At 39.8% G+C, this 14,128-nt stretch overlaps 1 protein-coding gene across 3 annotated transcripts in view; it reads left to right on the forward strand.

Moving 5' to 3' along the window:
• The window catches only part of slx4ip (SLX4 interacting protein), a 32,916-nt gene that overhangs the window by 15,372 nt on the left and 3,416 nt on the right, over nt 1-14,128 (forward strand). For all 3 annotated transcript variants that reach the window (XM_058652440.1, XM_058652442.1, XM_058652441.1), the window contains 2 exons: nt 5,856-5,933; nt 7,326-7,414. In XM_058652440.1, coding sequence (XP_058508423.1) covers nt 5,856-5,933; nt 7,326-7,414 — 167 coding nt within the window. The remainder of the gene's footprint in view (nt 1-5,855; nt 5,934-7,325; nt 7,415-14,128) is intronic.

Here is a 14,128-nt window from a genome sequence, read left to right on the forward strand (position 1 = left end):
TCTAAAAACATGGCGTGCTAGCTTGTTGACTCTTTGATTTGAGCTGTCATAATATTGTTGTGCATTGGGTTTGAAAGCAATTAAATCCAATGCACAATACCATCTTCTCTTGCAGGAAGTACAAATGAAACCCTTTTAAGTCTCCACTTTGCAGATTTGGTATTACACCATTGTGGGCCACAGTTGCCACAGAAAGAGGTCACTCGTTCTCAGTGGAGGCACCAGCAACCTGTTTGCTAGAGAGAAACATGAATGTAAGCTTAACATGAGAGAACCCGGGCAGAGGGCCAAGAGCAACTCTGCACTGTGCAGGACGTTATAAAGTTGGAGCAACAGCTGATGTCTCGGACTGTAGTGTTAGACCAGTTCCCATCTCTGTGTGCAGACATCCCTGTCAAAGTTGTCCTGGGAATTGGCGACTCAAACCCCAAGGGAAAGCAATGAGAATAGTTGTAGAGTCCATTGGACTAAATCAAAGCTTCTATCAACATGGAAAGCCATGAGGCTGCAATGAAAGAGGCTTGATCCCTGGACCCTAAAAGAGCAGAGAAAACACAACAGCGATACAGATCTGCATTCCTCTCAAGGTAGACATCCAGAGTGGGTGATAGCTGATCACTGCTTTGCTATTTGAAGAATGGCAGTTAAAAATGACAGCTTTTTTCCAGCAATAAAGGAATTCTGCTGTTGTTGGCCACAACCAACCTCCACATACCCATACAGTATCATTCTGAAACGTCTCTTTGGGATTAATGAAACATTCTATTTGAAGCTTGTTTTATTATTATGACAAACATTGTAGGTTCTCAAGTATTAAAGAGACAGGCATCCAAAGATCCCAGCTCTAAAGACAGGTCATTGAGGTAGGTCCTCTAGTAGTGTATGTAACCATTACATTACATACAACATTAAGATGTGTCTCCCATTTGTTGCATGATGGCCACTATGGAAAGTCCATTGTAATGTGTAGTGACACATTTTTGTCTCATGCTAAATTAGTTCAAAGTGGCAACTTGCACCTGTAAATTTAAGGTCTTCTTCATTCAATCTTAGATGACCTGCACTGTAACGGACTGTAGCCATGCCTCTTGATAAGCTGTGTTTAATCATTTTCTTTCTTCTTAATTCTTGCACACCGCTATCAAGCCACCGGTCATATCGTTGTACCAACTTGATCTTGATATTGTACAGACAACCACTGGGGATTTGAGAGCTTAACAGTGGAATGTTTATGCCGGGCCATATCTATCACCATACCTCATTGCAGCATGCATCTCACCCACAAAACACCCCAAAACTCAATACTGGTTTATTAGAAGCTGGGGAATTTACCAAGCCAGTGTGCATGGCTAATAACCCTCAGGCTATACTGGCTGAAGATGATTAAAAAAACAAACAAAAAAAAAAAAAAAAAACAGAATACTAAAAACATGTACTTAATGCTACTCGTAGTCATTGCTTTCTTGTGAGTCCATTGATAATGTTCAAAGTATAATATTCTGCATTCATGGATTTGCAACAATGTTGCCTCGGGTCATGCTTGACAAGTAGTAAAATGATTAACAGTTCCCCATCAATCATCCATCAAATGTATGTGTTGCAAGGCAGGCTAATCCCAGTGCACATTCTGCTTTCACAGACATTTTCAGTTGGTAGTTCAGGTATAAAAAGTGCACAAACTGCTGTTAAATTGATTGCAGGTTTCATTAACAAGTTGTGTGCCCACTTTAATTGTACAGATGAGATATTTGGTGTTCTCCCGCTGGGAGATTTTTATGTATGTCAGCAAATGTTGAGTAAGCTTTCATGAGTTTTTCTGGAGGCTAAATTTCTGTTTGAGGATCAGACACCTTCCCATAGGTGCAAAACTAAGAGGGGTAACATGACCTGGGTACAATGTTGATTCCAAGTGGTAAGTGCCATGCTGATCCAAGTTTTAAATACTTCATTTGCCCCTTTGATTTAATAATGCATTTTAGGCTTTATCCTTCATGACAGATGGTTTGGAGACATTGACTGTTTCACTAATGCATGTGTTGCTTCATTTGTCTATGTTGGCACTATTTTGTTTTGTTTAGTTCACTGAGGTATTGAACAAAGCAGAGAGAAAAAGAAAGCAGGGGTGGGTGGTGCCATTAATCACTGACGAATGGACTTAACCGCATACCTGTGGCAGTTTTGTAGCAAGCTGTCTCTGTAATTCCATGTCATTATCAGTAGAATCACAAGACAGCACCTTTCTGAAGACGATAATTAGATGCTTTGAATTGGTTCTTAGATGACATCAGCTTATAGAGAAAGGGCAAGAAAGCACCCCCATTGCTTTTCATTCTGTGTGTTGTCATGTTCACCCTTATAATGTATTTGTCTCATTGGAGGTTAACGTTTTCTCGAGCCTTGTGTATCTGTTTTCTGTCAGAGTTGTTGCCCTGGGGGGCATTTTCCTGTGATGGTCTCATTTTTGGCTTAAGTTTGTTTGACATTAACCAGGGAGTTCTGAAAGAGTTAGAAGGTGCTCAATCTATGGAAGAGCATAATCTTTAAAGTGAAGTTATGTTACAATTAGGTCTAATTAGGTTTTCACATGGCAATGCCGGTATGAGAGCCCCAAACAGGAGTATTAGGCCCTATTCAGACCTGGTATTAATATCTGTCCTAAGAGAACTGATCACATGTGGACAGAGGTTAGTACTAGTAGTTAGTAGGTTAGTAGTGCATTAATCATAATCAGTAATCACACATACTTCAGACCATTCAGTCATCTTATAATAAATCCATAAAATCTCTGTTCAATAAAAAATAAGTTATTAAAATATAAATATTTGCAGTGTGAAATGTATACTGTCCTTGTGAGAATATTGTCCTAAGTGCTTACTGTCCTTGTGAGAATATTGTCCTAAGTTCTTACTGTCCTTGTGAGAATATTGTCCTAAGTGCTTATAGTTTATAGTAGGGGTGGGCGATATGACCTAAAATTAATATCACGGTATTTTTCATCTTTTGAACGGTATTACTTTTTTTGGTAGGTTTTGGGAGGAGTACATATTTTTTAATAATATTCTAATTTGATATTTGTAGTTTTTTTTCCTTTCTGATCCGGTCCCCAGAGGAATCACGGCTAAACAATACTAACAACGAACAATACAATACTAATGTGGTGGCCTTAAATTTGTTTTTGTTTTCTTTTTTTAATACAAACATCCACTTCATTGGAAGGACTACTCAAAGGACTTGACACATTTTCTGAATATGAAATGTTAGGTTTACATAGTGTAACTTACCAATAGCGTTGTGCAGTCTGTGTCCAAAACATGCGAGTCTCGTATATTTATTAATTTCCAGAGCGTGCACCATGTTTGCACCGCCTACAGTTGTCATGCACATCAGACGCGCTTCATCCAAGCACCAGTCAGAAAGTGCATCCTTCAGGCCTAACGCAATTATTGCTCCGGTGTGGTCTTCGGGGAAGAAGGCGGTCTGGAGGCATCTGCTGCGCAACTTCCAGTCATTGTCAATGAAGTGGATGGTGAGGCTAATGTATGGCTCAGTAGTCCGGCTGGACCATAAATCAGTAGTGGCCGAGTAGGCGTCAACGTGGCGAATTTCGTTCATTACTCTGTCCCGTACCTCCGTGTACAGCTCTGGCAAGTGCTCGTTACGCTAATTTAATGGCCACTCCCCTTTTACCACCGGATATGTTTTACTTTTTTATTTGCAACAAGATATACAGTATATAAGGACAGATATTCAGACCACTGAACGTTTGAAGAAAATGTAATGCATTATTATTTAGAATTAGGAGATTATTGGCGCTCAATTGATTTATCACGGTATTGACGGTATTGCAAAATCCATATCATGGCGCAATGTCACACCGGTGCTGACTATGACACCGGTATACCGCCCACCCATAGTTTATAGTTACAATTTTTGTGTCTGTGGTGATATTTAAAGCTCGCCGGAGGTAGCTGCAACTGGCAATGTCATCCAGGGAGGGCAGGGGACAGCCAATGATTTTTTTGTGCAGGCAAAATGACTTCCTGTCTACAACTTGAGCTTACTGCTTACCACACTGATATGCCATAGGTCAAGATGTTCTCAGTGACACCTCAGTAAAAGGCTAACAACAGTTCTTGATCCAAGTTGTTCTTCCAGAGTAATTTCAGGAAGTGTAACCGCTGCTGTGCCTTCTTTACCGGTGCAGTGGTGTTGACTGTCCCGGAGAAGTCCTTGGAGATGGGAGTACTCAGGAATTTAAAGGTCTGCACTCTCTCTTCACAGTCCCCAATTATGTAGACGAGAGCAAGTACACCTCCTGTTCCTGAAAGCCACTTTGCTGAAGCACTGCGCCATCTTGAGTTACTGTATTTCCAAGGAACTGCATAGCGTGTTTGCTGGACCCTTGCTTTCAGGAAACAAATTCCTACAAGATTAGGCAACAGGCCACATTTTCTGCCCAGCACATCTTGCATATCATGAAAAACATTCCATGACAAATTAAGCAGAGGCTTGCTTGGGCCATGGTTTATGTGCTTTTGCCAAACTCAAAATGCAGCATTTTTTCTCGTGGTCCCCTCACAGTTAAACGGTATGATTTAGATTTATATAAAATATCTGTCAGGGCTGTGCAATTATGATTAGAAAAACTAAATAACCGAAACAAAGCGATTATTACAAAACGGGGGGGCTTTTATTCCGAAATTAACGCTTTTAATGTTGGAATGGGTTAGGGTGCTTGACTTCCTGTCCCGCTCGTCATCCGGCAAAAATAGAACACAGGCATTCAGTGGATTCCCTGGGTTAAACACACAGCGCCAGTAAAGATATATGCAATATGCAATCATTTATAGTTCATGTATAGTTTTAAGGTAAATTCAGAAGGTTCATTCAAAATTTCATGTTTAAAGCCACTTTTTTTACGTGCAATAAATTCAATTTGTTTTAAGTCAATGAGTAATAATAGTGATTATTATGCCATGAGAGCAAATTCAATAATTAATTGTCAGTGTGAGTGTGAATGTGAATGACGACAGTCCAGCTCTCATCATCCACAACTACTGTTCTTCTGGTGTCACAAAACAGTAGTTTTGCATCATTCGTTTTTCACCTCCTCCTCGGTGGTTATGTTTTTACCTGTGTGGGTTTAGCAATAATTTCGTCCTTTTGTTAGCAACTTCCTGGCTACAGTTTTTGACAAAATGATAATTTATTTTGTCATGGAGATGTGATCACCTAAGTATGTTCCCATTAAATTGTGGTAAGAATCTACGCACTGATGACGTCACAAAATCTTTTTTCAATAAATCCCTATTTCTGTTGTTTTGTGTCAAGGAGAGAGTTGTAGTTTATAGTTTGCAGTCGCCTCTGTCTTGTTTAAGTCATTGTGTTGTGTTTGTTATTTTTTTAAATGGCTTTGAGATGTGTTATTGAGCTGTAAAGACCATTTTCAACACTGAAAAAATCATCGATTAAAAAAAAAAAAAAGAAATCCCTATCTCTCTGGGCAAAACTAAAAATTCTGTCTGAACAAATTTGGTATGTGTATGCAGTGCCAGACACTCTCATTTGGATCTGATCCAGATTACGGATTTAGCAGCTATTTAAATTTAACAGTAAAGCCGCATCTAACAAGTTCAGATGTGTATATATCTCAGCAACATCTTCACAGATCAGAATGGTTTTTGTAATGTTTATGTAAGACGGTAAAAGCTTTAAGCAACCAGGTAAATTCCTATACAGATCCAGAAAAGTGCTGCTATGTAAAGTGCAGGTGACAAAGTGATTAAGGCTTGGAGGTCTTTGCTCTCTGTGAGCTCTTGCTGTAAGCTGTAACTCTCTGTTTTTATTTTCCTTAGGGAAAACATTCAACCTGGTTGCCAATTTTTTGAAGCGGCACTTCAACCTGAGATGTATCGTCAAGCAACTCTATGGAGGTACAGTATGTAATATTCATGCTTTCAAAGAGACATTTCCAAGTTAAATGAATCGGTGATTGACATTTTAAAGACTCATAGGCAGCTACATTTCCCACAGACGGAGCAAATCATCTGTGGTTTGCATGTTGATTTTTCTCCCCCTCACTTGGTTTTATGTCCTGTCCCTACCTGCTCGGGGTGTTGTTAAAAACAGGCAGCCATTAAGCGGTTCCCTTGAGAAGCTACTGAGTGGGAGGGAAAGATAGGAGGGCTGTCTTTAGATAGCAGTCACAATCTATCTCCATGGCCCATCTAGTGCCTGTGACCCTTGGCCACCTTTTCATGGGACCAACATGTCTCTCTTCCTGTCAGTAAAGTTAATATCTGCTCCCCAAGGGCCCGGGATGTGAAAGTATAGCTGACTTGCAGCAGACTGAGATGTCGGCTTCTCCCTGTCTGTCTACTACACATCATATTAATCCCTGCCTCCTGCGGTTGTGTAATTCAGCCTACTGTGTTAGGTGCATATGGACATGGTCCACCAAAGTTATATATACATACATACATATATATATATATATATATATATATATATATATGTATATGTGTGTGTCTCTGTGTGTGTGTGTGTATTTAAGAGCTTACTATTTGGCTAAAACACAATGGAGCTTATTTACGCTTTTATTTAATTTTAATCATAATACAGGATTCTTATCAACTTATAATACAAACTGCTAAAATTAAAAAGGCCCACACTTTCAGTTGGTGTACAAGGCCTAGGAATATTACGTTTTATGGAATATTTAGATTTAAAAGGGTTAATAAAATGATGGCCTCATAGTGGCTTAATAATGTATCTCTTAACCTGTTGATCACAGCAAATATTTTCGAATTTATCAAGTGATTGTTTAACATCCATTCAGCATCTAAACCTACTCTGTAACTTTACGTTCTTCGTCACTGTCACCATCACAGCACAAACAATGGACATACATTAAGGAGTTGGTTTGCCATATGAAACTTGCATGATGTTTAAGCCACAGTTAAATTGTTGCTGTCCAATCGAGGTGATGCTTTTTAGCTCACTTGTTTGAAGACTAAATATTAGGCTTAGTATAATAATTATGTTGTATTACTGATGTAAGTGCTCTTTGCATTTAAACATGAAGAATGAGTCCATGGTTATAAAATGTTCTCATATTTCATGCTTCTTCACACAGCTCATAAATGTCAGCAATTAGCATCTGTAATCTACCTTTTTTTTCTTGGTCTGAGGGTCGGTAAATACTTGGTGATTGTATTATGTAAAGTCAAACCTCCACCACAGTTCCTCCGAGTTTGATTCATAATTAGAAGTGAAACAACATCATTAACAAGCATGGTCTTTGCTGTTTCTTTGCCTGCCTTCAGATTTGCGTGTGTTTCCTGAGCGATATGTTGTGTGTGTGAGCTGTCCAGAGAATGCCTCAGCACACCATGGAAACCCGAGCCTGGCCGCGGTGAGTGCTGTTTATACTCCTCTATTTCGTCTTCCAGTCGCCTGGCAAAAAGTCCTGCATGGGTTTGTGCATTATTATAGGAAAGTGCTGCCAAATCATTCTCCTCCTGTGTATATGCTGATGCTGATCTTTACGTCGGGGGACAGGGTGTTGATTTGGGGTGTCCAAATACGCAGTGTAACCCTCTGCTCCCAGATTATGCCAAGTCATCCTAGTTTTACACTTTTATTTATTAATTTATTTTGGCAACCACAAACAAGAGACCTCAAAGTAAGTAGGTAGACAAAAATATAGCCAAATATACTTCTTGAGAAAGACTTGATCCTTCTGGAAGTTTCTCACACTGAAACAATGTGTAGCAGGGAAGAGCAATTGTTTGTTTTCCTGCTTTTATCCAAAGTGATTGTGGCCATGCAGTTGACGTGGACACTCGGAGATTATTCATGTATAAAAATGACCCCCAACCACTTTGCTTTAAGTGTTAACAGTGAGTATAACCTTAATTTAATATATCATCCACTAACCATTATTCTCCATTATACAGCATATATTTAAGGGTTCAAGAAAACTGCAACAGCACTTAAATTATTCTGTTATATGCATATTGTTTGGGGTTTTTAATCCCAAACTCCCTCGAGCATTCTGGGAAATAATAGTGGAGCCTCTCACCTTGGCACTCACATCAAGGACAGACACAGGACTCTCCCATCACATCCCATGATCAGTGACCCACTGTTTTTATATGGGTTTTTTGCTATTGTTTCCCTTTGAAATGTCTCTGCACTCTCCGCAGTTTGGCTTCCAATGAAAGCAGCGATTGTAATATTTTTAGTGGAGCAACATAGTCGTCAGTGAAAAGTTCATATTGTGTAACCAATTTTCCAGTTCAAGGAGGCATTGCTGTCGATTGCGTTCCTCTCCTCAGGATGTGGTTCTTTGGGCTCATACAGTACAAGCACTGGGAATTGGAGGGTGGGAGTCTTGTGGTGGAGCTCTCACTAGTCCAGCCTAGAGCGTGGTTTGTAAGGGAAAGATACCAGACAGCAAGGCTGAAGTTTTTCACATGACAAAAACAATTATTTGTTTATATCCCTTGTCCTGCTCCGATTTGTCAAATGGGGATTTTTTGGCCATTTTATTGTTACCATGTCAGAAATCTGACCAAGAAAAGTTAATATAGTGAGTCACAGCTGATGCAAGACTTAATAATGTTCCTGACTAAAAATAATGTGGTTTTTGGAGTTCTTTGTCGAATTTGGTCATATGTTAAAGAAGAGGTCTTTCATCCCACAACTCTTGACAGCGCAATGCTTGTCCCAAGACAAGCCATGTTTTCCTGTATTTAGGGAGATTTCGGTTTGTGTGACTTGCCGAACAAAAATCCGTAACCGCAGTGGAAATGTCGACTCATCAGTTCAATTTAACACTTCTCTTAAGGTCAAGGGGTTATGTTGTGAGGCAATTGAGGTGACATCATGTTTGGCCTTTTGTCATGTGAAAGCCAGTGTCTCACTCCCACACATGAGCTGTGTGTTTCTTGTCTGCGATGTGCTGCTGTTATTAGTCATTTTTTCAGCTGTGGTTCTGTTAGAGCAGGAGATGGTAAATTTAAGTCATTTCCAGGCATGTAGAAGGAGTGAGCATGACTATTATGGATTTTCTGTAAATGTCAATTCGTGAGAAACCTACATATTTGTAAGATACGATAAGATAAGATAAGATAGTCCTTTATTTGTCCCGCAGTGGGGAAATTTACATTGTTACAGCAGCAAGCCAGTAAAGATTAAGATAATAAATAATAAATATGCATTACCAAAAATGAAAAAAATACAATATAAAAGTCTAGTCTAACACTTACACTATACAAAAATAGTTAAAATAGAATGTAGAATGTACATTATATACAGTTAGTAGAATATACACACTATGGACTTGGATATTGTGATATGAATAGACAGATGTTTGACGATGCTTAACCACTTTATCATTTCTACATGGAAAATGTATTTTGTAATGCTAACATAAAGTCAAAGGCTAGCAATGTTATTTCAACAATGGATACTTTCAGCACATTGTTTTGGTTTTGTCTTAGTTGTTTTAGATGTATTTTGTTGCCTCATGTGAGCTTTAATGCCTTTTATTTATTATTCTGTACAGCAATCTGGTTGTGTTTAAAGTGCTTTTTCAAATAACATTGGATTGGATTGGTTTTAAGACCACAACTTAACTGTTTTGATTCAGCTCAGGTATCTTTAGCACCCAACTGCATACAGATAAGCTTAGCGGCTCACTGCTATTATTATTATTATTATTATTATAATAATAACCTTTATTTAATACAAAAACGGGAAGGAATGAAAGAGAGACGAAATCTGTTTTGCGAGAGTGTCATGGCCAAAACAGGCAGCAGTACAGTAGGCTGTTTTTCCACCAAGTGTTACCGTTCGGTTTGGTGCAGTACATATTTTTTGCATTTCTGTCAGGAATAGTACAATTTTTGGCTTCCCTACCCTGGGGTACCAGAGTAAAATGGTACTGTTTGGTCAGTTGTCAGCTGTTTGGGTGACAGGAAAATTAAAACTCAACTTCTTCTCTACTGTCATGCGTTGATATTTTAACACCTCCCCACTGCAGACCCTTGTTTTTCCCTCTCTTCTAGTTGAGACATTTTTGAAAGGGATAGTGAGGCTTTTTAGCTTTAGTATTGTTCAGTATTTCCCACACTTAGCAGCTCTCTGCTGGCTCTGCTGGTGTCCCGTGTGTTGAAATGCTACAAGCTGTGCTATTTGGTGTTTTCAGGCCCAAAAAAAATAAATTTTGTGAATATACTGGCTGATAACAGTGAAGCAAGTATTTCAATTTAAGGTGTTTCCTTAATCTCAGAGCCAACTGCAGGTCTGCCAAGACTGGACCATTGAAACAACTACATTTGCATGAGCCTGTAAGAAGACAACAAACCAAAAGTGTCTCACATACTAAATTATTTGTCTTCTTGACATTTGAAGATTTGTGTTCATTTAAAAAGTTCCTATTGTGAATTAGCACCAACAGAGCAGAGGGCAGTATGGGAAGGAAGAACCAGTGTTTAGGATTGTGGCACTTGTTTTCTAGTCAGGCACAGTGTGGGCAGCTGAAGGGTGAGTGGCGTGCTGGGCTGCAGAAGTTTGGATCAAAGACAGAGCAGATGTGTTTCCAGCCCCCCTTCTCGTCTGAGCTCTGGACAAGCCTGTGTGTTTACTCATGACCTCAGCACGCCTCTAGTCTTCACAGCAACAGCTAGAAGCAGCACGTTCCCAAGTGTCCAGTGTCTGCTGAGCTCCTCTGCACTGAGGCAAAAACATGGCTATGGTCTTTTAGCATTCACAATCCTGCTCATTCAATCCAACCTGTCTTTAACTGCTTTTTCTTATGTGCACAAACTGAGTCAAATAGCCTGCCTTGCTCCTTACATGTGGGTGGATCCCAAAACGTTCATCATTGTTCAGGGATAAGAACTGTCCTTTATTTTAGGCAAGTATGAGCCCATGCATGTTTGTTGACTTTGTTACAGGGACGATGTGGTACGTTAGGAAAAAACAGGGCATGATTCCTCTGTGAGAGTGTGGGGTGGGTGGAGGGTGAGGGTGAGAAACTGGATTTCATAAGCATCCCTGCAGGAGGCATTTCTGCCTGGTGCTGTTGTTTCTTGGTGCATGTTGGAGAGTCACTAATGCTGTTCAGAGGATTTCCATTTGAGATAACAATTCAGTTGTTTTAATAACTTGTGCGTTTATGCACAGTCTTATGCAAAGTCTGCTATATGCAAAACAACTTGGAATAGTTAATGTCTTCAGAGACTAAGTGATATTTTGTAACAGCAGTGAGGTATTTTAAACCACTCAGAGTCTGTTTGTCTGTAGCAGTGCATTACTTTCAAGTGCAGCTGCATTAAAAGATAACCAACATAATCTTCCTATCTGTTCCTACCTTATCTTATGTCAGAAGGGCAACTGTTACTTCACTGTATTTTATGTAGTTGGTTATCTTTTTAAAGTTATTTCCAGGAGTCATCCAGGATTGGGGTATGAGATGAGATGCTGTGCTGGTATCCTTTAAAAACTAAGTGAGTCATTCCCTGCTCTCTTTGCCCCTTTGCCAGACTTATCTTTATAATCTGACTTCCAGATGTGCAGTATTGTTGCAGCTCCTGTTGTGGAGTCGTGTTGTTTTGGAGACTCTGGAGCTGGGGAGGGCACTGTTAGTCTAGGGTTGCATCACGAGAAGTGTTTTGTAGCTTTGTGAGTGGGCGAGCAGACTGGCTGGCGGTAGTGGTAGTGAGATCAAATCCTTGTAGCTGAGGGAGAGGTGGTAGCAACAGTGGGTAGATGTTCTTATTTACCACCATCTCTCCCTTTTTGAAATTATGTACAAGATTAGGTAACAGTTCCCACACAGTACTAATGTTTAACCACATAAAATGTTTCAACACCATCTCTCTGTCTTCCCCTTTTATCCTCTATGTTCTCCTCCAGCTGCTGTTTATAGAACGTTTGACCCATGGCAACAATGGAAATAATCATTCATACGCCATCTCTCTCTCTCTTTCTACCATTCTTCATCTAGTAGCTGTGTGTATTTCCAGACTCTTCCTCTTTTCATGTTCATAACTATCAACCCCTCTGTTCTTTCACCCTCTCTTTCGCTCTTTTGAAGTCATGCCGACAGGAACAGTAAGTAACTCAACTTTCCCAGAGAGCCTCCCATTGGCCTTGTGTTGATTTTGCTTTCAAGTTGATTTTCAAACAGCATTTATTCATATTAAACAGATGAGAATACATATCCAGTCATTACAATGCAAACGATGGCACCCACATCTTTCACAGAATTGTTGTTGTTGGCGTGGGTGTGTGAGTGCGTAGGCAAATGCAAGTTTGTATGTGTGTAACTGCCCCAGTTTCAAATCCAAGGCTAGTTGTAGCTCTGGTTGTAAGAGAGCATACAAACTGAAGCTCTGCCCACACTCTGAAATGACTCCATCTCTACACAAAGGTTAGCTTGTGGAGAACTTCCTGTGTGAGGACTCCTTTGTTTGTGGGCATGTTGGGGAAACTGTTGGGCTCAGGGAGGTTACCTTTTTCTTTTGTTGTGCTCCTCTCTAAACACGGTCTTTCGCTTATTTATTTATTCTTTAGTATCTTGTACTTTGTTTCCCTTGTCCCTTGTTTCCTGTTGTCTCCGCCTCCTGCCCAGCCTCCGTATTCACTCCCCGCCCTCTATATTCAACCCACTGTACCACAGACCAGAGTGCATTTGCTAAGTCTCAACACCCAGGACAAACCCACAATGCCCCAGCTTGCTCTTGCAGCTTGGGACAATTACTGCTTCCCCCTTTTGTGTGTCTGGTCATACATTGTTACTAGTATCATGTGGGAGAGGGGAGAGGACATTAATGATTTTTTTTCCTCTGTGATCACATTAACTGTTGGATGCCAAAGCTTACCGCATTGGCTTTCTCCATCTTAAATTGCACATTGATCATTTGACTAACCAGTTTATGCAGTAGTAATGATCTGAAAATTGAACGATATTAAATATACACAGCGGCTACAACCTCAGTTTTCCAAGATTTAACATCTGTCTGGTTGTATTTTCCCACTGCAGATGCGAACAGGGGTTATAGCCTTTCTGACGAAACAGCAATGTCATTCTGTCCCGTTTGATGGCCAGATGATGAGTTTGAATGATTTTGGTCAAGTCCTAACTTTTTATCACACACCACCAGCACTTGCTGTGATATTTCATGACAAGTTCTCCCTTGTCAATGACGTATCTCAGCATCTACAATATGGATTAGAACAAGCTTTAATACACTCATGCCAAGTCCCCAGAGCATCCTGTAAACTTTGGCGAACCTTTCACTTTTTCTCCAGCAGTGCCTTGCGGTTGATTGGAGTGTCTTTTAGTGAAATGTATTTTTTGACTGCCATTAAAATTGGTACCAGTGTTTAAATCAAAAAGCTCTTTATATATGAGTGTGTAATCACTAACGTTTCATTGTGATCAATTACTAAATTAACATCATATTCTGTTCTGTTCTAATTCATCCAAGAGAGAAATTTCTGGTCTTATAAGGGCACACACTGGAGAGACTGAGTCGATTCATTTTCCTTATTACCTACCTACCTACAAAAAAGGCTAGGTTGTGGTTATTGTTGTGGGAAACCCTAGACTAACCGGACTCAACACCTCCCTGTCTCTCAATGGCGTGCCTCTCAAACACAGACTGATCCCACCATGTTGTTCCACAGAGCGTCACAGGAAATAATTCCAACTGCCAGTGTCCATAAAACAGTTTAACTCATCCCTAAAAAAATGTCAAAGACTGTGCAATAACAACATACATGTGCAGTAATTATCTGCTGCGACTGCTACTGTGTATAATTATGCTTGTATATACCTTGGGGCTTGATTGCAAAATTACATTTTAAACTGATTTATTGTTTCAATGTAGCTGCTTCTGTGCATATATTATGTTTACACGTGCTATTTATCATCCAGTAATGCCATGTTTATTGCCACAGCATCAAATGGTCATCGCTCTCATTTATAGGCACAGTATACTATTGTATTTATTTATATTCTGATTCTGATTATTTACTTACCAACATCAGTCTTGTACAGCCAGGAGGAGTATCTCATTTTTCACAGCCAAGTTGGGTAGAAACCTGTCATTCT

The sequence above is a fragment of the Solea solea genome, chromosome 15 (assembly GCF_958295425.1).
Source record: "Solea solea chromosome 15, fSolSol10.1, whole genome shotgun sequence".
Taxonomy (NCBI): domain Eukaryota; kingdom Metazoa; phylum Chordata; class Actinopteri; order Pleuronectiformes; family Soleidae; genus Solea; species Solea solea.